General features: G+C 44.8%; 1 protein-coding gene across 5 annotated transcripts in view; it reads left to right on the top strand.

Annotated features, from left to right (window-relative positions):
- ZBTB8OS (zinc finger and BTB domain containing 8 opposite strand) overlaps positions 1–26,470 on the top strand; it is a 38,379-nt gene extending 11,909 nt beyond the window's left edge. For 2 of the 5 annotated variants that reach the window (XM_039474284.2, XM_039474286.2), the window contains exons 2-7: positions 6,922–6,946; positions 7,636–7,757; positions 9,073–9,155; positions 12,220–12,272; positions 17,623–17,659; positions 25,062–26,470. In XM_039474284.2, the coding sequence (XP_039330218.1) occupies positions 6,922–6,946; positions 7,636–7,757; positions 9,073–9,155; positions 12,220–12,272; positions 17,623–17,659; positions 25,062–25,148 (407 nt within the window). In that variant the 3' untranslated portion in view covers positions 25,149–26,470. Of the gene's footprint in view, positions 1–6,921; positions 6,947–7,635; positions 7,758–9,072; positions 9,156–12,219; positions 12,273–17,004; positions 17,010–17,302; positions 17,387–17,622; positions 17,660–25,061 lie in introns of all 5 variants that reach the window. The other 3 variants (XM_074380463.1, XM_039474285.2, XM_074380462.1) reach the window with 3 other exon arrangements.
- The last annotated feature ends 265 nt before the right edge of the window (positions 26,471–26,735 follow it).

Raw genomic sequence — 26,735 nt, 5'->3', positions numbered from 1 at the left:
TGCCTCAGCCTCCTGGGTAGCTGGGATTACAGATGCGTGCCACCATGCCCAGCTAATTCTTGTGTTTTCAATAGAGAAAGTGTTTTTCCATGTTGGCCAAGTTGGTCTTGAACTCCTGACCACAGGTGATCCGCCCACCTTGGCTTCCCAAAGTGCTGGGATTAAAAGTGTGAGCCACTGCGCCTGGCCTAAAAACTTCTTAAGAGATGGAGTCGCCGGGCGCGGTGGCTCATGCCTGTAATCCGAGCACTTTGGGAGGCCGAGGCGGGTGGATCACGAGGTCAAGAGATCGAGACCATCCTGGTCAACATGGTGAAACCCCGTCTCTACTAAAAATACAAAAAAAATTAGCTGGGCATGGTGCCGTGTGCCTGTAATCCCAGCAACTCAGGAGGCTGAGGCAGGAGAATTGCCTGAACCCAGGAGGCGGAGGTTGCGGTGAGCCGAGATCGCGCCATTGCACTCCAGCCTGCGTAACAAGAGTGAAACTCTGTCTGAAAAAAAAAAAAAAAAAAAAAAGAGATGGAGTCACACTATGCTGTCCAGGCTAGTCTTGAACTCCTGCCCTCAAGCTGTCCTTGTTAAAAAGCATGCTCTGAATGAAGAGACCCACCCTCAAACAGGCCTTGTGTGAGCAACATGGCTATTTATTCACCTGGGTACAGGCAGGCTGAGGCAGAAAAGGGCTAAAGCGAGAGCTGAGGGATAGGAGTTGGTTTTATAGGTTTGGGGTGGGCAGTGGAAAGTTACAGAAGTAACTTTAGGTGGATTTTTGCAAGCTGGGAGGGTATTGTAGGTTGTGGAATCAGGAGGTTGACCAAGGTCGGTTACAGAGTCCAATGGCCTTATCAGTTGATCCTGCAATAAAAAACAATAGAACGGCCGGGCATGGTGGCTCACGCCTGTAATCCAAGCACTTTGGAGGCCAAGGCAGGCGGATCACCGGAGGTCGGGAGTTCAAGACCAGCCTGACCAACATGGTGAAACCCCGTCTTTAAAAAAAAAAAAGAAAACAATAGAAGAATGTCTCAAATTAGGCGCTGAAGGGGTTGATGGTTTCTCTCAGGAACTACAGAGATTACCATGCTGTTCATGGCGTGGTCAGACCTTACAGTCTTCCTGCCTCAGAGTCTTCAGTTGCTGGGGTTACAGGCATGAGACACCATGACCAGCTAAATTTTTTTTTTTTTTTCAAGACGGATTTTCGCTCTTGTTACCCAGGCTGGAGTGCAATGGCGCAATCTCGGCTCACTGCAACCTCCGCCTCCTGGGTTCAGGCAATTCTCCTGCCTCAGCCTCCTGAGTAGCTGGGATTACAGGCACGCGCCACCATGCCCAGCTAATTTTTTGTATTTTTAGTAGAGACGGGGTTTCACAATGTTGACCAGGATGGTCTCGATCTCTCGACCTCGTGATCCACCCGCTTCAGCCTCCCAAAATGCTGGGATTATAGGCGTGAGCCACCGCGCCCGGCATAGCTAAATTTTTTGACAGTATAGTTACTTTTCATAAAAATATGCATGGCCAGGCTGGTGGTAAGCACTTGAGCCCAGGAGTACTAGGATATATTGTACTATGGTCATGCCTGTGACTAGCCACTGCGCTTCAGCCTGGGCAACATAGGGAAACTCCATCTTTTTTTTTTTTTTCCTTTTTTTCTTTCTTTTTTCTTTTTTGAGATGGAGTCTTGCTCTGTTGCCCAGGCTGGAGTGCAGTGGCACGATCTCAGCTCATTGCAACCTCTGCCTCCCCGGTTCAAGCAATTCAGTCCCAGCCTCCTGAGTAGCTGGAACTACAGGCACGCATCACCACGCCTGGCTAATTTTTGTCTTTTTAGTAAAGACAGAGTTTTAGCATGTTGGCCTAGGCCGCAGAGCAAGATTGCCCCCACCCCGCAAAAAAAAAAATTTGTCTCTTATACATGTGTAAACTGCTCAGACCTTACAGGATAAAGTCTGCTGAGTTTTGATAAAGAGATACATCTGTGTAACCAGTACTCCGTCTAATCTATAGCACATGTCCGTCACCAGAGGAGGTTCCCTTTTGCTCTTTTCTAGTCAATCCTCCACTCCCTTGCCTTGAGACAATCACCATAGCTTAATTTTGCCCATTTTAGAGTTTCATATGAGATGGAACCATACAGTATAGATTCTTTTGTGTCTGGCTTCTTCATGTCAAAGGTAAATACAACTGGATATTACTTGGAGCTGTGAAAATAGGTTTTATTTAGTAACTACTGACTTTAGGGAAAAGAGCTGAGCTCCATTCTGATTTGTGTGGGGGATGATTGGACATTTTAAAGGGAAAGGAGAGAGCTGGGGCTTAGTAGAGTCAGAAAAGTGAAAAAGTACAAAGGTTTGATCAGTGTTAATGTGATAAGTATAGCTGTGTCTGATAGCTGACATTTATGGAAATTAGGATTCTTTCCTCCCTCAGAGACTGGGAGTCAAAGGCCCCATCCTTCCCGTTGATTACATTTCAAAGGAGTGTCTCTTGGGTTCTTGAGAAAGACGCTTCTGAGTAGTAAGAGATAACTATTCACATTTGCCAGCCCTTTTTAGTACATCTCTAAGTAAGGAAGTTCAGTGGCCTATATAAGGTGTTTGCTAGAACAAACATTCTCCTGGCCATGATGCTTTTTCTTAGGCAGGCATTTTAATGGCGGACAGAGGGTTAAGGGTCATCCTAGGGACCTGACCTCTTTTTTTTTTTAGACAGAGTTTTGCTCTTATTGCCCAGGCTGGAATACAGTGGCTTGATCTTGGCTTACTGCAACCTCTGCCTCCTGAGTTAAAGCCATTCTCCTGCCTCAGCCTCCTGAGTAGCTGGGATTATAGGCATGTACCACCACGCCCAATTTTTTGTATTTTTAGTAGAGCTGGGGTTTCATCTTGTTGGCCAGGCTGGTCTCAAATTCCTGACCTCAGGTGACCCACTCGCCTCCATCTCCCAAAGTGCAGAAATTATAGGTGTGAGCCACCATGCCTGGCCTTTTTTTTTTTTTTTTTTTTTGACATGGAGTCTCCCTCTTCCCCAGGCTGGCCTATGACCTTATTCTTCTAAAAGTCATGCTAATATTTGACCTGGTACAGAGGTTCAGATGGAACAGTTCTCCAGTTCAGTTCTCACTCAGCTTTATGTTTTGAGATTTGTGTTAATGCATGTGTCAGTAGTTCTGCTTTTTTTTTTTTTTAAGTTCCTGCTTTTTTATTGCTGAGTAGTATTCTATTTTATGATTATACCTTGCTTTGTTTATCTGTTCTGTTATTGATGGATACTAGGTTTTAAATTTTTTTAATTTAGGCTGGGCACGGTGGCTCACACCTATAATCCCAGCACTTTGGGAGGCTAGGCAGGTGGATCACAAGGTCAGGAGTTCGAGACCAGCTTGGCCAACATGGTGAAACCCTGTCTTTACTAAAAATACAAAAATTAGCCAGGCATGGTGGCAGGCGCCTGTAATCCCAGCTACTTGAGGCTGAGGCAGTAGAATCACTTGAACCTGGGAGGCAGAGGTTCCTGTAAGCTGAGACTGCTCCATTGCACTCCAGCCTGGGCGACGACAGAGTAAGACTCTGTCTCAAAAAAAAAAATTGTTTTTAATTAAAAATTTCTTATTTTTAGGGACAGGGTCTTGCTATGTTGCCCAGGATGGACTTGAGCTCTTGGGTTCAAGTGACCCTCTTGCCTCAGCCTTCCGAATAGCTGGGACCACAGGCTTGTGCCATTATACCTGGCTTGGATTTTTAATTTTTTGAAATAAAATTGCTGTGAACTGTCTTCTATGTCTTTTTACAAACACATGCCTTCATTTCTCTAGAGTTAATACTCTTATTCTTTGTGATCTCTGCTAATCATTGCCCCTTAGTGCCTAAAACTTATTATTTTTTTTTTTTTTGAGACGGAGTTTTCGCTCTTGTTACCCAGGCTGGAGTGCAATGGCGCGATCTCGGCTCACTGCAACCTCCGCCTCCTGGGTTCAGGCAGTTCTCCTGCCTCAGCCTCCTGAGTAGCTTGGATTACAGGCACACGCCACCATGCCCAGCTAATTTTTTTTTTTTTTTTTTTTTTTTTTTTTTTTAAGTAGGGACGGGGTTTCACCATGTTGACCAGGATGGTCTCGATCTCTTGACCTCGTGATCCACCCGCCTCGGCCTCCCGCCTAAAACTTATTGAAGTTTTCAGTAATATTTCTGAGAGAATTAGAGATGAATTTGAACCTTGAGTGCCACCAGGAGATAATGTGTTATTGTGCAAAGTGCACTAAAGTGGGAGCCAGAAAACCTTATTAGTCCTAGCTCTGCCTCTAATCAACAGTGTAGTCCTGAACAAGTCACACACTGTCTCTGGATTTCAAGTTTTTTCTTATAAGTGTAACTGCCCAATGGGTTCACTTTGCCCACTGCCAAGACAGCCAATTCAAGACGGGGGAATCACTATGGAGAAAGTTAATTTATACAGAGTCGGTTGTGTAAGAGACGGGAGTTTTATTATTACTCTTATCAGTCTCCCTGAACCTTGAACATTTGGGGATCAGAGTTTTTAAAGATAATTAGGTGGGTAGGGGCTTGGGAAGTGAATACTATTGATTGGTCAGGTTGGAGATGGAATCATTGGGGATTGAAGTAAGGTTTTCTTGCTGTTTTCTATTCCTGGGTGGGATGGAAAAACTGATTGAGCCAGATCACCAGTCTGGATGGTGTCAGTGATCCCATTGAGTACAGGGTCTGCAAAATATCTCAAGCATTGATCTTAGGTTTTACAATAGTGATGTTATCCCCAGGCATAATTTGGAGAGGTTCAGACTCTTGGAGCCAGAGACTGCACGACCCCTAAACTGTAATTTCTAATCTTGTAGCTAATTTGTTAGTCCAGCAAAGGCAGACTGGTCCCCAAGCAAGAAGGCGGTCTTTTCTGGAAAGGGCTGTTATCAATTTTATTTCAGAGTCAAACCTTAAACTGAATTCCTTCCCAAAGTTAGTTAGCCCCACTAGAAATGAAAAACGACAGCTTAAAGGTTAGAAGCAAGAGAGAGTTAGTTAGGTCTGATTTCTTTCACTGTCATAATTGCCTCAGTTACAATTTTGCAAAGGCAATTCCAAGTGAAGGAATAATACTAATGATCTCCAAGAATTCCTTCTAGCTCAAATATTCTGTGATCCTAAGTGGGAAAAATTGATGCAAGTCATGATGTGGCCTGGGCATGGTACCTCAGGCCTGTAATCCCATCACTTTGGGAGGCCTAGGTGGGCAGATCACTTGACGTCAGGAGCCAGACTGGCCAACATGGTGAAACCCCATCTCTACAAAAAATATAAAAATTAGCTGAGTGTGATGGTGCTTACCTATAATCCCAGCTACTTGGGAGGGTGAGGCAGGAGAATCACTTGAACCCCGGAGGCAGAGGCTGCTGTGAGCCAAGATTGCACCGCTGCACTCCAGCCTGGGTAACAGTGAGACTCTGTCTGAAAAAAAAAAGAAAAAATTATGATATGGATGAAGAATAGACTTTGAAAATGTTGAGATGGCAGATCCAATTGGAGTGTGCTGTAGTAGCATTTGTTAGTTTCTGGTTTTTCTGTGGAAATATCAGGAAAAAGTTCATGATATATATTGCGGAGTTTATTTTCTAAATTGATATCTGGGATTAGGTTAGCTGTAAAAGAAAAAGTGAGACAAACTTGGAATTTTTTTTTTTGAGACGGACTTGCTCTGTTGCCCAGGCTGGAGTGCAGTGCACCATCTCGGCTTACTGCAACGTTCACCTCCCGGATTCAAGCAATTCTCCTGCCTCAGCCTCCTGAGTAGCTGGGACTACAAGCATCCGCCACCACGCCTGGCAAACTTTTTGTATTTTTAGTAGAGACGGGGTTTCACTGTGTTAGCCAGGATGGTCTCGATCTCTTGACCTTGAAATCCACCCACCTAGGCCTCCCAAAGTGCTAGGATTACAGGCGTGATCCACTGTGCCTGGCTGGAATTTTATTTTATTTATTTTTTTGAGACAGAGTCTCGCTCTGTTGCCCAGGCTGGGGTGCAGTGGTGCACTCTCGGCTCTCTGTCTCCAAAAAAAAAAAAAAAAAAAAAAAAGATTCCAAGGCCGGGCGCGGTGGCTCAAGCTTATAATCCCAGCACTTTGGGAGGCCAAGGCGGGTGGATCACGAGGTCGAGAGATCGAGACCATCCTGGTCAACATGGTGAAACCCCGTCTCTACTAAAAATACAAAAAATTAGCTGGGCATGGTGGCACGTGCCTGTAATCCCAGCTACTCAGGAGGCTGAGGCAGGAGAATTGCCTGAACCCAGGAGGCGGAGGTTGCGGTGAGCCGAGATCGCGCCATTGCACTCCAGCCTGGGTAACAAGAGCAAAACTCCGTCTCAAAAAAACAAAATAAAACAAAAACAAAAAAACAAAAAAAAAACTTCATTTCTTAAGGCTGGGCGTGGTGGCTCAAGCCTGTAATCCCAGCACTTTGGGAGGCCGAGGCGGGTGGATCACAAGGTCAAGAGATCGAGACCATCCCGGTCAACATAGTGAAACCCCGTCTCTACTAAAAATACAAAAAAAATTAGCTGAGCATGGTGGCGCGTGCCTGTAATCCCAGCTACTCAGGAGGCTGAGGCAGGAGAATTGCCTGAACCCAGGAGGCGGAGGTTGCGGTGAGCCGAGATCGCGCCATTGCACTCCAGCCTGGGTAACAAGAGCGAAACTCCATCTCAAAAAAAAAAAAAAAAAAAAAAAAGATTCCAACAAAGCAATTAGCTTTGTTGAGTAAATATCGAAAGGTATGGATAGACTGGCCCACATTTTCTTGCTCTTTAAAAATGATATTCTTAATAATAAGGACTAGAGTTATTTTGTGTGTGGGATTTGAGAGTCAAGTTTAGTGTCTTATAAGTGTTTTTCCCTCTCTCCCTTAGATTTGGATCATACAGCAGATGTCCAGTGAGTATAGTAGGAGTTCATTCCTTTGAAACCATGTCAGTGGGAAGACTGAATGTTTTAATCTTGGTATCCCTATCTTTAATTTTTCTCCTCTCATTTTGATTCCTTCGCAACATGAAAATGATGGTTTAGCCAGGCGTGGTGGCTCAAGCCTGTAATCCCAGCAATTTGGGAGGCCAAGGCGGGTGGATCACGAGGTCAAGAGATCGAGACCATCCTGGTCAGCATGGTGAAACCCTGTTTCTATTAAAAATAGAAAAAATTAGCTGGACATGGTGGCGTGTGCCTGTAATCCCAGCTACTCAGGAGGCTGAGGCAGGAGAATTGCCTGAACCCAGGAGGCGGAGGTTGCGGTGAGCTGAGATCGCACCATTGCACTCCAGCCTGGGTAACGAGCAAAACTCTGTCTCAAAAAAAAAAAAAAATACAATGATGGTTTAAAAGCACCCAGTTTTGTGGATGCAGTGGCTTAATGAGCCATGATCACGTCACTGCATTCTAGCCTGGGTGACAGAGAGAGACCCTGTCTCTAAAAATAAAAATAAAAGCACCCAGTTTTAGTGCTATTAAATTGTTTGAGGCCTTAAAATTTGTATTTATCATACTGAGTTTACTTTGACTTTGCTTGCTATCAAGTTTTCTTTCTCACAGTAGATTATATTACACGGAGCATGACTATGCTTCTTTAGGTTACACGCATGGGGAGATACTCTGGAGGAAGCATTCGAGCAATGTGCTATGGCCATGTTTGGTTACATGACAGATACTGGGACAGTGGAGCCCCTCCAGACAGTTGAAGTAGAAACCCAAGGTAATTTATTTATTCACAAGGAAGAAATTGTTATACAGTATCGTATAGAATTGTACAGTGTTGCCGGGCGCGGTGGCTCAAGCCTGTAATCCCAGCACTTTGGGAGGCCGAGGCGGGTGGATCACGAGGTCGAGAGTTCGAGACCATCCTGGTCGACATGGTGGAACCCCGTCTCTACTAAAAATACAAAAAATCAGCTGGGCATGGTGGCGTGTGCCTGTAATCCCAGCTACTCAGGAGGCTGAGGCAGGAGAATTGCCTGAACCCAGGAGGCGGAGGTTGCGGTGAGCCGAGATCGCGCCATTGCACTCCAGCTTGGGTAACAAGAGCGAAACTCCGTCTCAAAAAAAAAAAAAAGAATTGTACAGTGTTGGCTAGGCGTGGTGGCTCATGCCTGTAATCCAAGCACTTTGGAGGCCAAGGCGGGCAGATCACCTGAGGTTGGGAGTTGAAGACCAGCCTGACCAACATGGTGAAACCCCGTCTTTAAAAAAAAAAGAATTGTACAGTATTCTGCATTATCTGAGTATATTTTCTTTTTTTTTTTTTTTTTTTTTTTTTTGAGACGGAGTTTCGCTCTTGTTACCCAGGCTGGAGTGCAATGGCGCGATCTCGGCTCACCGCAACCTCCGCCTCCTGGGTTCAAGCAATTCTCCTGCCTCAGCCTCCTGAGTAGCTGGGATTACAGGCACGTGCCACCATGCCCAGCTAATTTTTTTGTATCTTTAGTAGAGACGGGGTTTCACCATGTTGACCAGGATGGTCTCGATCTCTTGACCTCGTGATCCACCCGCCTCGGCCTCCCAAAGTGCTGGGATTACAGGCTTGAGCCACCGCGCCCGGCCTATCTGAGTATATTTTCACAATAAGAACCAGAAAATAGCCGGGTGTGGTGGCTCATGCCTTTAATCCCAGCACTTTGGGAGGCTGAGGTGGGTGGATCACGAGGTCAAGAGATTGAGACCATCCTGGTCAAACATGGTGAAACCCCGTCTCTACTAAAAATACAAAACATTAGCTGGGCATGGTGGCGCCTGCCTGTAATCCCAGCTACTCAGGAGGCTGAGGCAAGAGAATTGCCTGAACCCAGGAGACGGAGGTTGCGGTGAGCCGAGATCGCGCCATTGCACTCCAGCCTGGGTAACAAGAAAGAAACTCCGTCTCAAAAAAAAAAAAAAAAAGAACCAGAAAATTAATGAGTCTTTTCTTCCTCTTTAAACTGACCTAAGAAATTTATTGCACTTTTAAATTCAAGTATGTTTTTAGAGACCAGAATTATTAAACATACTATTATGGTTGTTTTGATCCTGTGTAGGAGATGATTTACAGTCTCTTCTGTTTCACTTTTTGGATGAGTGGCTTTATAAGTTCAGTGCTGATGAATTCTTCATACCCCGGGTAAGCAAGGATTTTTCTTTTTTACTGAGCAAATGGATTCTTAGGCAGATGATTTAAAGTAGGACATGTGAAACAAAACCAATCCATACAAATAAGATGATACTGATTTGCAGAAATTGTAATGACCATGGGCACTTCCTGGTTAACCTCACTTTGCCTGTGTGTGAACATTTTGTATTTAGAGTTCATGTATTTGTCACTAATCAGGATTGTGTGATAAAAATGTACCTACAGTTTTCATCCACACTTTTTTCTGTTTTTGTTTTTGGTAGAGACAGGGTGTTGCTGTGTTGTCCACACTGGTCTTGAACTCCTAGCCTCTAGCAATCCTCCTGCCTCAGCTTTGCAAAGTGCTGGGATTACAGGTGTGAACACTGCACACAGCCTCATCCACACTTTTTTATTTCCAAAGTTTAAGCTATATATATGTCCATCCCTTGTTCCTTTTGTTTCATTTGAAATTTAATAGCTCTGTCACATTGGCCTAAGTTAAACAATTGCAACTTTTAGTTTTCCTTAATATGAAAAAAGGAATAGCCAGTCTAGGCACGGTGGCTCACGCCTGTGTTCCCAGCACTTTGGGAGGCCGTGGCGGGTAGATCACAAGGTCAGGAGTTCAAGACCAGCCTGGTCAAGATGGTGAAACCCTATCTCTACTAAAAAATACAAAAATTAATCGGGCATGGTGGCAGGTGCCTGTAATCCTAGCTACTCAGGAGGCTGAGGCAGGAGAATCACTTGAACCTGGGAGGCGGAGGTTGCAGTGAGCCAAGATCACGCCATTGCACTCTAGCCTGGGTGACAGAGCAAGACTTGTCTCAAATAAAAACCAAAAAAAAAAAAAAAAAAAAAGGAAAAGTCAAGTGGAGATTGCTTGTTGCTGTCATCCTTTAGAAGGGAACACATCTGCAATGTCATTGTTGACTAACAGAGATGGCACTCTCTGCTTTTATAATTCTTCCATTCTCTCCGTTACCAGCTTCACTACATATATTCTATCAACTGAGTCACTCACCCTGCAGAGTTCAAGTGCCTACCAGTATTTTATTAGGCTCAGAGTGATTGAAATCCTATGTCCTCCTCCTCCACCATGTATCTTTTTATCCCCCGGTCTTAAACAGCCACTTTTATTGAAGCGGCAGTCTATAGCAGCAGCCAGAGGTACTGTTCCTTGCAGAGCAGGGCTACCCTACAGGCAGTGTGCCTGGAGTAGCCCTCTACCATATATCTTGCAGAGAAATTCTTTTGACTCATATTTTTAGATTGTACATTTTTCAAGAATACTGCCCTTGAATTTGTAAGAAAAAACTTATTTCCTTGAAATATATTTAATACTCAGCTTGGGCAACATGGCGAAACTCCCTCTCTCAAAAAAAAAAAAAAAAAGAAAGAAAAACCAAAAAACCATCATTATCTGGGCACAGTGACACATGCCTGTAGTCCCAGCTACTCCAGAGGCTGGAATGGGAGGATTGCTTGAGCTCAGGAGGTGAAGGTTGCAGTGAGCCAAGATCATGCCACTGCACTCCAGCCTGGGCAACAGAGTAAAACTCTGTCTCAAAAAAACCCAGAAAAACTATATGTATATATATCTAATTTGTTGTCTTGTTTTAGTTACCATTTTAATTTTCTTTATTTCACAGAAGTTGTATGCTATTGTTTGCTAGAAAAGGTTCTAAAGGCTGGGCACAGTGGCTCACGCCTGTAATCCCAGCACTTTGGGAGGCCAAGGCAGGTAGATCACCTGAGGTCGGGAGTTCAAGACCAGCCTGACCAACAAGGTGAAACCTCGTCTTTTTTTTTTGAGACGGAGTTTCGCTCTTGTTACCCAGGCTGGAGTGCAATGGCACGATCTCGGCTCACCACAACCTCCGCCTCCTGGGTTCAGGCAATTCTCCTGCCTCAGCCTCCTGAGTAGCTGGGATTACAGGCACGAACCACCATGCCCAGCTAATTTTTTTGTATTTTTAGTAGAGACGGGGTTTCACCATGTTGACCAGGATGGTCTCGATCTCTTGACCTCGTGATCCACCCGCCTCGGCCTCCCAAAGTGCTGGGATTACAGGCTTGAGCCACCGTGCCCAGCCTTCTTTTTTTTTTTGAGACGGAGTTTCGCTCTTGTTACCCAGGCTGGAGTGCAATGGCGCGATCTCGGCTCACCACAACCTCCGCCTCCTGGGTTCAAGCAATTCTCCTGCCTCAGCCTCCTGAGTAGCTGGGATGACCGGCACACACCACCATGCCCAACTAATTTTTTGTATTTTTAGTAGAGACGGGGTTTCACCATGTTGACCAGGATGGTCTCGATCTCTTGACCTTGTGACCCACCCGCCTCGGCCTCCCAAAGTGCTCGGATTACAGGCATGAGCCACCGCGCCCGGCCTGAAACCTCGTCTTAAAAAAAAAAAAAGGCCGGGCGTGGTGGCTCAAGCCTGTAATCCCAGCACTTTGGGAGGCCGAGGCGGGTGGATCACGAGATTGAGAGATCGAGACCATCCTGGTCAACATGGTGAAACCCCGTCTCTACTAAAAATACAAAAAATTAACTGGGCATGGTGGCGTGTGCCTGTAATCCCAGCTACTCAGGAGGCTGAGGCAGGAGAATTGCCTGAGCCCAGGAGGCGGAGGTTGCGGTGAGCCGAGATCGCGCCATTGCACTCCAGCCTGGGTAACAAGAGCGAAACTCCGTCTCAAAAAAAAAAAAAAAAAAGCCGGGCGCAGTGGCTCAAGCCTGTAATCCCAGCACTTTGGGAGGCTGAGGCGGGTAGATAACGAGGTCAAGAGATCGAGACCATCCTGGTCAACATGGTGAAACCCCGTCTCTACTAAAAATACAAAAAATTAGCAGGGCATGATGGCTCGTGCCTGTAATCCTAACTACTCAGGAAGCTGAGGCAGAAGAATTGCCTGAACCCAGGAGTTGGAGGTTGCCATGAGCCAAGATTGCGCCATTGCACTCCAGCCTGGGTAATGAGCGAAACTCCTTCTCAAAAAAAAAAAAAAAAAAAAAAAAGATGGTTTATTATCAACTTTTTTTAATTAAAAAATTTTTTTTCTTCTCTAGGAAGTGAAAGTAATTAGTATTGATCAAAGGAATTTCAAACTACGATCAATTGGGTAAGTTGAAACTTTTAAGTACCGAGTTAAAGTTATATTCTTCATTGAATTCAATGGGCACGGAAACAGATGGAAACATAAATCTGAGGGTGACTTGCAGATTAAGCTTTGTGGGATGCCTAAGGGCTTGGAAAGACCAGAAACTTATCAAAATAAAGTTGATTTTAATTGGTTTTTTTTTTTTTTTTTTTTGAGATGGAGTTTCGCTCTTGTTACCCAGGCTGGAGTGCAATGGCGCGATCTCGGCTCACCGCAACCTCCGCCTCCTGGGTTCAGGCAATTCTCCTGCCTCAGCCTCCTGAGTAGCTGGGATTACAGGCACGTGCCACCATGCCCAGTTAATTTTTTGTATCTTTAGTAGAGACGGGGTTTCACCATGTTGACCGGGATGGTCTCGATCTCTTGACCTCGTGATCCACCCGCCTCGGCCTCCCAAAGTGCTGGGATTACAGGCTTGAGCCACCGCGCCCGGCTGATTTTAATTGTTAAATCTGATTCCCAATTTGCTGATTTTTAGAGAGAGTATATATAATTGCTAAATGGCACAGCATAAAGCCCAGCTTAGGAAACACATTTTTCTCATACATTCTCACTTCTAGACCTATTTAAATCAGTTCCCTCTATTAGCGAATTATACTTTTCTTTTCCTTTCAGAGTTTGCAAACACCTGATTAGGTCACTTTGATTGGACTTGTTTCTCTAGGTTTCTTTAGTCACTTAATTAAATTTTTTAGGTTTTTTAATTTTTTTTTTTGAGACGGAGTTTCGCCTTGTTACCCAGGCTGGAGTGCAATGGCGTGATCTCGGCTCACTGCAAACTCTGCCTCCTGGGTTCAGGCAATTCTCCTGCCTCAGCCTCCTGAGTAGCTGCGATTACAGGCACGCACCACCATGCCCAGCTAATTTTTTTTTGTATTTTTAGTAGAGACGGGGTTTCACCATGTTGAACAGGATGGTCTCGATCTCTTGACCTTGTGATCCACCCGCCTCGGCCTCCCAAAGTGCTGGGATTACAGGCGTGAGCCACCGCGCCCGGCAATTTTTTTTTTTTTGAGACAGGGTCTTGATCTGTCTATCACTCAGGCTAGAGTACAGTGGTGTGGTCATGGCTCACTGCAGCTTCAGCTTCCTGGGCCCAAGAGATCCTCCCACCTCAGCCCCCTGAGTAGCGGGGGCCACCAAGTGCACCAGTATGCCTGGCTGACTTTTTTGTTTTCTGAAGTGATGGGTGTCTCCATGTTGCCCAGGCTGGTCTCAAATTCCTGTGCTCAAGCAGTCCTCTGGCTTCAGCCTCCCAAAGTGCTCAGATTACAGGCGTTAGCCATCATGCCTGGCACTCCTAGGTTACTTTTACTAGCTTTTAAATTTTATTTTTCTTTATTTTATTATTATTATTATTATTATTATTTTTTGAAACAGAGTTTCACTCTTGTTACCCAGGCTGGAGTGCAATGGCGCGATCTTGGCTCACCGCAACCTCCGCCTCCTGGGTTCAGGCAATTCTCCCGTCTCAGCCTCCTGAGTAGCTGGGATTACAGGCACACGCCACCATGCCCAGCTGATTTTTTGTATTTTTAGTAGAGACGGGGTTTCACCATGTTGACCAGGATGGTCTCGATCTCTTGACCTCGTGATCCACCCACCTCGGCCTCCCAAAGTGCTGGGATTACAGGCGTGAGCCACCGCGCCCGGCCCTTATTATTATTTTTTGAGACAGAGTCTTGCTCTGTTGCTCAGGCTGGAGTGCAGTGGCATGATCTTGGCTCACTGCAACCTCCACTTCCCAGGTTGAAGTGACTCTTCTGCCTCAGCCTCCTGAGTAGCTGAGATTATAGGTGCCTACCACCATGCCCGGCTAATTTTTTGTATTTTTAGTAGAGACGGGGTTTCACCATGTTGGCCAGAGTGGTCTCGAACTCCTGACCTCAGGTGATCCGCCCACCTTGGCCTCCCAAAGTACTGGGATTACAGGTGTGAGCTACCGTGCCTGGCCTTATTTTTTTTTTTTTTTTTTTTGGAGACGGAGTTTCACTCTTGTTACCCAGGCTGGAGTGCAATGGCACGATCTCGGCTCACCGCAACCTCTGCCTCCTGGGTTCAAGCAATTCTCCTGCCTCAGCCTCTTGAGTAGCTGGGATTATAGGCACGTGCCACCATGCTCAGCTAATGTTTTGTATTTTTAGTAGAGACGGGGCTTCACCATGTTGACCAGGATGGTGTCGATCTCTTGACCTTGTGATCCACCCGCCTCGGCCTCCCAAAGTGCTGGGATTACAGGCTCTAGCCACCGCTCCCGGCCCTCTTATTTATTTTTTTAGAAAAAGGTTCTCATTTCACTATGTTGCCCAGGCGTACTCCAACTCCTGGGCCCAAGTGATCCTCCTGCCTTGGCCTCCTGAGTAGCTGGGACTACAGGTGCACACTACCATGCCCAGTGAATTTGTTGTTGTTGAGACAGAATCTTGCTCTCTTGCCCAGGCTGGAGTACAATATGACAATCTTGGCTTGCTGCAACCTCTGCCTCTGGAGTTCAAATGATTCTCCTGCCTCAGCCTCCCCAGTAACTGGGATTATAGGTGCCTGCCACCATGCCCAGCTAATCTCAGCTAATTTTTAATTTTTTATAGAAAGGGTGTCTTCCCGGCCGGGCGCGGTGGCTCAAGCCTGTAATCCCAGCACTTTGGGAGGCCGAGGCGGGTGGATCACGAGGTCAAGAGATCGAGACCATCCTGGTCAACATGGTGAAACCCCGTCTCTACTAAAGGTGCAAAAAATTAGCTGGGCAGGGTGGCGCGTGCCTGTAATCCCAGCTACTCCGGAGGCTGAGGCAGGAGAATTGCCTGAACCCAGGAGGCGGAGGTTGCGGTGAGCCGAGATCGCACCATTGCACTCCAGCCTGGGTAACAAGAGCGAAACTCTGTCTCAAAAGAAAAAAAAAAAAAAGAAAGGGTGTCTTCCCATGTTGCTAGGCTGGTCTCCAACTCCTGTGGCTCCATTTTATGTTGAATTTCATTAACTTCTTTTTGTAAAGTGAGATCTTTTATTATCTTCACCTCTGCTTTTTTTTCTTTTTTTCTTAAAAAAAAATTTTTTTTTCTTTTTTACTTTTTTTGTTTCATTTAAGAATCTTCTTCCTAGACCATGATTTTTATTTTTTTTAATGGGTAGAGAAACAGGCTTGCTGGGTACGCTGGCACACGCCTGTAAATCCCAGCACTTTGGGAGGCTGAAGCAGGCAGACCATGAAGTCGAGAGATGGAGACCATCCTGGCCAACATGCTGAAACCCTGTCTCTACTAAAAATGCAAAAATTAGCTAGACGTGGTGGTACACACCTGTAGTCCCAGCTACTCTGGAGGCTGAGGCAGGAGAATTGCTTGAACCTGGGAGGCGGAGGTTGCAGTGAGCTGAGATCGTGCCACTGCACTCCAGCCTGGTGACAGAGCAAGACTCCTGTTTCAAAAAAAAAAAAAAAAGGCCGAGCACAGTGCTCACTACTGTAATTCCAGCACTTTGGGAGGCCGAGGAGGGCAGATCACCTCAGGTCGGGAGTTCAAGACCAGCTTGACCAATATGGAAAAACCCTGTCTCTACTAAAAATACAAAATTAGTCAGGTATGATGGGTGCATACCTGTAATTTCAGCTACTTGGGAGGCTGAGGCAGGAGAACTGCTTGAACCCAAGAGGTGAAGGTTGCGGTGAGCCGAGATCATGCCATCGCACTCCAGCCTGGGCAACATGAGTGAAACTCTGTCTCAAAAACAAAACAAAACAAAACAAACAAAAAAACAGGCTTGTCTAAAAGTACTTACTAATATGTGTTTGAACATAAGTTTAAAACTTTGCTCTTTCTACTATACCACGTTGTGATCTTCAGTCACTTTAGTGTCAAAGACAGAGAGGAAACTGATCCCAAGTTCTAGGTTACTTTCCTAGGGACTTCTATATACAGATTGTGGAAATTTTTGGAAAAGTTATAAAATGCAAACCAAGTTCAGACTGCTTTACAGAGTCTAGTATTTTGCCTTGTGGTACTCAGACTTGCTTTATCCAATGGGAGATATTATTCAGTTAGTTTTTTTTGTTGTTGTTTTGTTTTTGTTGTTTTGTTTTGAGACAGGATTTTCCTTTGTCACTCAGCTTGGACAAAGCGGTGGCACAATCATGGCAGCTCCTGGGCTTAAGCAATCCTCCCACTTCAGCCTCCATGTAGCTAGGACTATAGGAATATGGCACCATGTGCCCAGCTAATTCTTTTTTTTTATTATTTTTTGTCTCACTACATTGCCCAGGCTGGTCTTGAACTCCTGAGCTTAAGCTATCTTCCCACCTAAGTCTCCAAAGTGCCAAGATTACAGGTGTGAGCCACTGCACCTAGCCTATTTAACTAGTTTCATAACTCTGAGGAGAGTAAAAATTTTGAATATGTTACTCTGTTTTTAAACAATATTTATTAAACAATGTTTATTGAGATTCCACTATAGGTATACTATATTGGGACTCATTTATTTTGAGATTAACTATCAACCTTTTTTTAAGTTAAAAAAAAATTTTTTTTTTTTTTGAGACAGTCTCACTCTGTTGCCCAGGCTGAAGCGCAATGGTGTGATCTGGCTCACTGCAATGTCTGCCTCCCAAATTTTAAACAGTTCCTGTGCCTCAGCCTCCTGAATAGGTGGGATCACAGGTGCCTGCCACCATGCCTGCCTGGTTTTTGTATTTTTAGTAGAGATGAGGTCTCACCATGTTGGCCAGGCTGATCTTGAACTCCTGGATTCACCTACCTCTACCTCCCAAAGTGCTGGGATTATAGGTGGGAGCCACTGTGCCTGGCTACTATTGTTTAAAATTTTTTTGAGACAGAGTCTTGCTCTGACACCCAGGCTAGACTGCACTGGTGCAATCACAGCTCACTGCAGCCTTGACCTTTGGCTCAAGCAATCTTCCTACCTCCTCCTCTTGAGTGACTGGGACCACAGGGATGTGCCACCATACCCAGCTAATTTTTCTTATTTTTTGGAGCGATCAGGTCTCCCTATGTTGCTCAGGCTGATCTCAGACTCCTGGGCTCGAGTGATCCTCCCTTTGGCCTCCCAGAATGCTGGGATTATAGGTGTGAGCCACCACGCCCAGCCTTAACTGTCTACCTTGAGAGCAAATGATGACTGACCACTGCACACAGGTCCCTCAACAAACTGTATCTTCTGACAAATCAAAATGAAGCTTACAGCTTCCTGACTCCTCCTGTCTCTTTTGGTTTTCTAGCATCTTAACCACACTTACAAGGCTTATTTTAAAATATATAAAGAGAGAACAAATCTTAATCATGTTTTAATTTGTATTCTCAAGGTGGGGAGAAGAATTTTCCTTGTCCAAGCACCCTCAGGTATGTTTTGAAATCCAGCCATTAAGAACATTAAAAATTGCCTTACCCTAAAGTTCATATATGTGACACTAAACTTCATTTAGTTTTAACTGGTGTAAAGGCATAGGTTTTTCTCAGACTTCTCTGACCTGTCTGGATATATTTTTTTAAAATCCTGTGATATAATACACACCTGATTTGGTGGATGAGGAGTCAGCATTGGGCTCTAGTCAGCATTGGGCTCAAGTTTGTTTAGATTGTTGTGGGATTTAAAATTCCCTTTGCTTTTTGAGCTTTGATTTCTTCTCCTATAATAAAGATATTGGACTAGATGTTCTCTAACATACCTTCTACTTTCTGTGTGTCTCTAGATTCTGTATTTGCCAACCTGTACGGCCTCACTGTATGATAGGAAAATCTATTGGAACAGGAGTTGGCAGCTTTTATTTATAAAATGGACAGATAATAAATGTTTTAAGATTTGTGGGCCAAGAATGATAGAAGAGCAGCTACTCAGTGCTTCAGTTGTGGCACCAAAGCAGCCATAGATAATACTTAAATGAATGAGTTCACTTGTATTCTAGTAAAACCTACGTATGAACATTGAAATTTGAATTTCTTACTCTTTTCAAATGTAACAAAATGTCATTGTTTTGATTTTTTAGCCCTCAACCATTTAAAAATGTAAAAATTAGGCCAGGTGTGGTGATTCACACCTGTAATCCCAGCACCTTTTTTTTTGAGATGAAGTTTCACTCTTGTTACCCAGGCTGGAGTGCAATGGCGCGATCTCGGCTCACCGCAACCTCCGCCTCCTGGGTTCAAGCAATTCTCCTGCCTCAGCCTCCTGAGTAGCTGGGATTACAGGCGTATGCCACCATGCCCAGCTAATTTTTGTTTTTTTTTTTTTTTTTTTTTTTTTTTTTGAGACGGAATTTTTGCTCTTGTCACCCAGGCTGGAGTGCAATGGCGCGATCTCGGCTCACCGCAACCTCCGCCTCCTGGGTTCAGGCAATTCTCCTGCCTCAGCCTCCTGAGTAGCTGGGATTACAGGCACGCGCCACCATGCCCAGCTAATTTTTTGTATTTTTTTTTTTTTTTTTTTTTGAGACGGAGTTTCGCTCTTGTTACCCAGGCTGGAGTGCAATGGCACGATCTCGGCTCACCACAACCTCCGCCTCCTGGGCTCAGGCAATTCTCCTGCCTCAGCCTCCTAAGTAGCTGGGATTACAGGCATGCACCACCACGCCCAGCTAGTTTTTTGTATTTTTAGTAGAGACGGGGTTTCACCATGTTGACCAGGATGGTCTCGATCTCTTGACCTCGTGATCCACCCGCCTCGGCCTCCCAAAGTGCTGGGATTACAGGCTTGAGCCACCGCGCCCGGCCAATTTTTGTATTTTTAGTAGAGACGGGGTTTCACCATGTTGTCAGGATGGTCTCAATGTCTTGACCTCATGATCCATCCGCCTCAGCCTCCCAAAGTGTGCTGGGATTACAGGCGTGAGCCACCGCGCCCAGCCTTTTTTTTTTTTTTTTAGAGACGGGGTCTCTTGGCTGGGTGCAGTGGCTCACGCCTATAATCCCAGCACTTTGGGAGGCCGAAGCGGACGTATCACAAGGTCAGGAGATCGAGACTATCCTGGCCAATGTGGTAGTGAAACCTTGTCTCTATTTTATTTAAAAAAAAAAAAAAAAGGCCGGGCACGGTGGCTCACGCCTGTAATCCTAGCACTTTGGGAGGCCAAGTTGGGTGGATCACCTGAGGTCAGGAGTTCAAGACCAGCCTGGCCATCATGGTGAAACCCCATCTTTATTAATTAAAAAAAAGAGAGAGAGAGATGGGATCTCACTCAGTTGCCCAGGCTGGAGTACGATCAGTGGCTGTTCACAGGCGAGATCCCACTACTGAACAGCATGGGAGTTTTGACCTGCTCCATTTCTGACCTGGGCTGGTTCATCCCTCCGTAGGCAATCTGGTGGTCGCCCACTGCCAGTAGGTCATCATATTGATGCCGAACTCAGTGCGGACACCCGATTCGGCATAGAGCACTGCAGCCCAGAACTCCTGGGCTCAAGCAATCCTCCCACCTCAGACTCCCGTGTAGCTGGGACTACAGGCACTCACCACCGCGCCTAGCAATCCCAGCACTTTGGGAGGCCATGTTGGGCGGATCACTTGAGGTCAGGAGTTCAAGACCAGCTTGACCAATATGGTGAAACCCAGTCTCTACTAAAAATACAAAAATTAGGTGGGCATGATGGCCTGCACCTGTAATCCTAGTTGCTTGGGAGGCTGAGGCAGGAGAATCACTTGAACCTGGGAGGCAGAGGTTTTAGTGGGCAACAGAGCAAGACTCTGTTTCAAAAAAAAAAATTAGGGCCGGGCATGGTGGCTTACGCCTGTAATCCCAGCACTTTGGGAGGCCGAGGCGGGTGGATCACGAGGTCAATAGATCGAGATCATCCTGGTCAACATGGTGAAACCCCGTCTCTACTAAAAATACAAAAAATCAGCCGGGCATGGTGGCTCATGCCTGTAATCCCAGCTACTCAGGAGGCTGAGGCAGGAGAATTGCCTGAACCCAGGAGGTGGAGGTTGCGATGAGCTGAGATCACGCCATTGCACTCCCGCCTGGGTAACAAGAGCGAAACTCCGTCTCAAAAAAAAAAAAAAATTAGCTGGGTGTGGGTGTGGGGGTACGGGTGCTGCCTGGAATCCTAGCTACTCAGTAGGCTGAGGGAGGAGAATTACTTGAACCTCCCAGGCAGAAGTCGCAGTGAGCCAGGATCGTACCATTGTACTCCAGCCTGGGTGACAAGAGGGAAACTTTGTCTCAAAAAAAAAAAAAGTATGTGTGTGTGTATACATATATATGTATATATATGTATATGTAGAGAGAGAGAAGGCAGGGTTCAGTGACTCACACCTTTAATCCCAGCACTTTGGGAACCAAAGTGGGAAGAGGCCAGGAGTTTGAGCCCAGCCTAGCCAAAATGATGGGACCCTGTCTCTACAAAACTAAAAAAATTTTTTAATTTAGAAAAAAGAAAGCAAAAAAAATAAAATAATAAAAAGAAAAAAGAAAGCAAATGTAAATATGAAAAGACTAATAGAATCACTTTAAACATTGGAGCCTTGATATAAAGTTGAACTTTAATGAATATGGCTAGGCTTCTGAATACAGAAGATGAAGTGAAATTATTTATTTTGAAAAATGTACAGTTTAAAAAGCAAAAGAAGTAGTCTCAGAGTATTTGACTATTAATTATATGCATATTAACAAAAGATGTATTTTACACATGACAAAAAATAAGAATGTTTCCTTCTTGTTTTTTTCACTTGGGATTCCCCTATGATTGTATGTCACAAATTTTTTAAAAGAGTAAATAATCCATCATTTGTTTGATTCCAGTTATCTGTAAATGGTATAGCAACTATAGTGCTGCTTTTTTTTTTTTTTTGAGATGGAGTTTCACTCATTACCCAGTCTGGAGTGCAATGGCGTGATCTCGGCTCACCGCAACCTCCACCTCCTGGGTTCAAGCAATTCTCCTGCCTCAGCCTCCCGAGTAGCTGGGACTACAGGCATGTGCCACCACGCCCAGCTAATTTTTGTAGAGACAGGGTTGACCAGGATGGTCTCGATCTCTTTACCTGGTGATCCACCCACCTCAGCCTCCCAAAGTGCTGGGATTATAGTCATGAGCCACATTGCCCGGCCAGTGCTGCTTTTTTCTGTTTTGTTTTGTTTCGAGAGGAAGTCTTGCTCAGGCTGGAGTGCAGTGTCAGGAGGGATCTCGGTTCACTACAACCTCTGCCTCCTTGGTTCAAGCAATTCTTCTGCCTCAGCCTCCTAAGTAGCTGGGTCTACAGATGCACACCACCACACTGGCTAATTTTTCTATTTTTAGTAGAGATGGGGTTTCACCATGTTGGTCAGGCTGGTCTTGAACTCTTGATCTGCCTGCCTCAGCCTCTCAAAGTGCTGGGATTACAGGTGTGAGCCACTGGGCCCAGCGAAACAGCTTTTCAAAGCAAAAAGGAATGTTTTATAAGTAGCTTATTAAAACATGTGGTTCCTGGAATATTTCTTTTCTTTTCTTTTTTTTTTTTTTTTTTTGAGACAGAGGTTTGCTCTTATTACCCAGGCTGGAGTGCAATGGCGCGATCTCGGCTCACTGCAACCTCCTTCTCCTGGGTTCAAGCAATTCTCCTGCCTCAGCCTCCCGAGTAGGTGGGACTACAGGCTGTGCCACCATGCCCAGCTAATTTTTGTATTTTTAGTAGAGACGGGGTTTCACCATGTTGACCAGGATGATCTCGACCTCTTGACCTAGTGATCTACCTGCCTCGGCCTCCCAGAGTGCTGAGATTACAAGCGTGAGCCACCGCGCCCAGCGGTTCCTGGAATATTTCTTGGTTTAAAAATACCTTCCTGGTTTTAATGTTGTCCTTATCGTCTCTCCATGAATCCATATTCCATCCGTCCATGACCTTATGCATTCATTCAGCAAATACTTATCGAGTGCCTCTAGTGTTTCAGACATTTTATTTATGCACTCGAGGTAGAAACATAATAGGACAAGTGACGTCTCTGCCATCACTGAGTTTAAAATGTAGTGGGAAGTGGGCCCGACAAACATGTAAACATATAATTTCAGACAGTGAACAGTGCCATCAGGATAAGGTAAGAGTGGTTAGAGGAGGGTATGAGGGGTCAGAAAATGTATGTGTATTAACCCTTTCTCATGCTGCTAATACAGACGTACCCGAGACTAGGTAATTTATAGAGGAAAGGGGTTTAATTGACTCACAGTTGAGCATGGCTGGGGAGACCTCAGGAAACTTAACAATCATGGTGTAAGGGGAAGCAAACACTTCCTTCTTCACATGGTGGCAAGAAGTGAGTGCTGAGGGAAAGGGGAGGCCCCTTAGAAAAGCCTCAGATCTCCTGAGAACTCACTATCACTAGAACAGCACGGTGGAAACTGCCCCCATGATTTAATGGTCTCCACCTGGTCCCTCCCACAACACATGGGGATTGTGGGAACTGCAATTAAAGATGAGATTTGGGTGGGGACACAGCCAAACCATATCAGTATGTTTGAGAAAGTGATATTTGGGTAGAGGCAAGAGAGATGAGAAGTGAGCAGAAATATGGAAGAACTTTCCAGGCTGAAGAAACAGGTGTAAAGGCCTTGAAATGAGATAAGCTATGTTCAGGGAACAGCAAGGTGGAGCTAAGAGAGTGAAGGTATAGTAGTAGGAGATAAGGTTGTAGAGATAGGGCCACAGCCTCTTTGGTAAAAGTTGGTAAGGGGGTATAGGATCCAGTACTCATGTATAGGAGTTGGGAACAGGGACAGGCCATTCATTGCAACCAGAGAGGCTAGGGTGAGTACAGATACAGCATGATTGATGGTAGATTTGGCAGGAAGATGAGTCAGTTCTTACTGATTTGCTCTTACTTTCTCTAGGAAGCACAGTTGATAGAGAGTGAGAATGAGAGAGGAATGATCACTAGAGAAAGAATTGTCTCAGAGAGTGAAAAGGGGAATGTGTTGGTAATTGTGCGATTTTACTGCACTTGCTGAATTCCTGTTTGAGATGTGTGGACATTCACTTAGGGTGATACCAGTTAGTATGGTGTATGCTGCCATAAGCAGACAGTTGAATTTGATTTAGGTTGTGGTTTTGCCGGGTGATTGTAGCATAGGAGAAAAAGCAACGGCATTGCTGCTCATATCCTTCTGTGAAATCTTCCTTTTTGTAGGAAGGGCTACAAAAAGGTGTAGGGCTAGCAAATACCATTCACCTAATGCGTGATACATTTTATGGTGCACAGAATTATTGTAAATTCTTTTTAGAGCTGGAAAGAACATAAGAGAACATCTAATCCTGTGGTTCTAAACTGGGGCAGGGTTGGGCAGAGTATCACGTATCAGAGACATGTGGAGAGCTTTTGACCTGGGAAACTATATCTTACTCTTCAGCTAGACTTGGAAAGAGAAGAGTCCCAAGAGGTGAAGTGAGTGTTGGCAGCTGAGGAGAAGAGAATAGGTTGAGTTCCTAGGGCCTACATTAGAGTATAAGGAAATGGTTTGGGTTTCAGGAAGAGCCCTGAGCTAAATAGTAGAAAAGCTTGTGTTCTTTGAGTCAACCCATTGTTTTCAACCATCCTCAAAAGCTTTTTTCTTTTTCTTTTTCTTTTTTTCTTTTTTTTTTTTTTTGAGACGGAGTCTTGACCTGTCGCCCAGGCTGGAGTGCAATGACTCGATCTTGGCTCATTGCAACCTCCATCTCCTGGGTTCAAGCGATTCTCCTGCCTCAGTTTCCCAAGTAGCTGGGATTACAGGCATGCATCACCGCGCCCAGCTAACTAATTTTTTGTATGTTTAGTAGAGACAGGGTTTCATCATGTTGGCCAGACTGGTCTCAAACTACTGACATCGTGATCCTCCCATCTCAACCTCCCAAAGTTCTGGGATTACAGGTGTGAGCCCAGCTGCTTTTTACTTTTCTTCTTTCCAACTTTTATTTTTAGGTTTATGGGGCACATGTACAGGTTTTTTACATGGGTAAATTGCGTGTTGTGGGGGCTTAGTGTACAGATAATTTTGTTACCCAGGTGATCAGCATAATACCTAATAGGCAGTTTTTCAGTCCTTACTCTCCTCCCACCCTCAAGTAGACCCAGTGTCTCATTTCCTTCTTTGTGTTCACGTGTACTCAGTGTTTATCTCCCACTTATAAGTGGAAACATCTCACGCCTGTAATCCAAGCACTTTGGAGGCCAAGGCAGGCGGATCACCTGAGGTCGGGAGTTCAAGGCCAGCCTGACCAACATGGTGAAACCCAGTCTTAAAAAAAAAAAAATAAGTGGAAACATGGTATTTGGTTTTCTGTTCCTGCAGGAGGAATTCACTTAGGATAATGCCCTCCAGCTCCATCCACATTGTTGCAAAGGACATGATCTCATTCTTTTTTATGGCTGTGTAGTATTCCATGGTGTATATGTATCACATTTTCTTTATCTAGTCTACCGTTGACAGGCATGTGGGTTGAGTCTATGTCTTTGCAATGGTGAATAGTGCTGCAGTGAACATACCCATGCATATGTCTTTATGTGATTCAACCATTTTATAAATGAAAAACCAATGTCCAGACAGGCCAGACTGTTTCCATACCCAGGTGGAAACAAAGCCAAGATTAGAGTGTCGTGCCCCTACTACCCTGCGCATGTGTTACCTCTCATTTTCCTTGGATGCATGTATACTGTGCTAATTTGATAACCGTTTCTTGTGAGTTTTTCATTTTCAAAATGTTAAAATTTTGACTTTCAGCCAATTGTTCCTAGAGTTAATGATTACGATTTCAATATCTTGTTTACTTAATTTTTTTCTCTCACCCCAACTTTAGGGAACAGAAGTCAAAGCAATAACATATTCAGCAATGCAGGTCTATAATGAAGAGAAGCCAGAAGTTTTCGTGATCATTGACATTTAAGACACCAAAAAAGAAAAGAATCCTATGAAGAACGGTTTTTTTTTTTTTTTTCCCTCTTCCTCTTGAGAAGACACCATGAATTAAATTCTACAGCATCTTTTGATATATGGAAATTTGTGGAACAGAAATTTTTTCCAGAAATGGAAAGTCAGGGCCTTGGTGTGTTCCCTAAGTATTCAGACTTTAAAGAATTCTCCAGTCCCCAAGGGGCAGTTAATGGTCCTTCATCTGATTCTCTGCTGTGGCAGCAGGTGCCTCATGCCCTTACAGTGCAATGCAAGCCCTCCAGCCTTGCCCCAGAGAGGAGCACTGATGTCAGCAGCAGCCTAGGGCTGAATCCAGTTTGAAAAAAGTGGCTGGGCATGGTGACTCACACCTATAATCCTAGCACTTTGGGAGGTCAAGGCGGGCAGATCACCTGAGGTCAGGAGTTCCCAGACCAGCCTGACCAACCTGGAGAAACCCTGTCTCTACTAAAAGAAATACAGAATTAGCTGGGCATGCTGGTGCATGCCTGTAATCTCAGTTACTTGGGAGGCTGGGGCAGGAGAATCACTTGAACCCAGGAAGTGGAGGTTGTGGTGAGCTGAGATTGCACCATTGTACTCCAGCCTGGGCGACAACAGTGAAACTCCATCTCAAAAAAAAAGAAAAAAGAATAACTTGAGAAAATATATTTCCATACCCAGAATTTTGTTTTTCTTCCAAGTTGGTTAAGACATATATTTTCTGTATGTACATCAGGGAGGTTGTATTTTAGATTGCTTTAGGACAGAGCTATCCTGTATTCATTGTTTTTTCAGAGAGACAATTAGACTTCTCTAAATAGAGCCCTGATTTTCTCTCACACGTTTTTTTTTTTGTTTTGTTTTGTTTTTGAGACGGAGTTTCGCTCTTGTTACCCAGGCTGGAGTGCAATGGCGCGATCTCAGCTCACCGCAACCTCCACCTCCTGGGTTCAGGCAATTCTCCTGCCTCAGCCTCCTGAGTAGCTGGGATTACAGGCATGCGCCACCATGCCCAGCTAATTTTTTGTATTTTTAGTAGAGACAGGGTTCCACCATGTTGACCAGGATAGTCTCAATCTCTTGACCTCGTGATCCACCTGCCTTGGCCTCCCAAAGTGCTGGGATTACAGGCGTGAGCCACCGTGCCCGGCCCACTTTCACGTTTTTAAAAGCACTGATGACATTTCCTGTTTTCTCAGAAGAAAAAGTCAATACTATGCCTTACAAATAGACCTTTCCTTGTAATACAGAACTTTGTTTGGAAGCTAGTATATATATATGTAACTAGAGAATAAAAGGAGAATTTTTGAAAAATTTCTTTGTTGTTGTTGTTGTTGAACTACCTAAGCTATTCATCTTTTTTCTTTTTTCTTTCTTTTTTTTGACAGTATCTTGCTCTGTCCTCCAGGCTGGAATGCAGTGGTGCAATCAAAGCTCACTGTGGCCTCGAACTCCTGGGCTCGAGCAGTCTTTCCAACTCAACCTCACAAATAGCTGGAACGACAGGTATGCACCACATACCTGACTAATTTTTAAAATTTTTTTGCTGGGTGCAGTGGCTCATACCTGTAATTCTAGC

The sequence above is a fragment of the Saimiri boliviensis genome, chromosome 11, assembly GCF_048565385.1.
Source record: "Saimiri boliviensis isolate mSaiBol1 chromosome 11, mSaiBol1.pri, whole genome shotgun sequence".
In the NCBI taxonomy this organism is placed as follows: domain Eukaryota; kingdom Metazoa; phylum Chordata; class Mammalia; order Primates; family Cebidae; genus Saimiri; species Saimiri boliviensis.
Note: the sequence above shows the minus strand (reverse complement) of the source record. Positions and strands in the feature narration are given on the sequence as shown.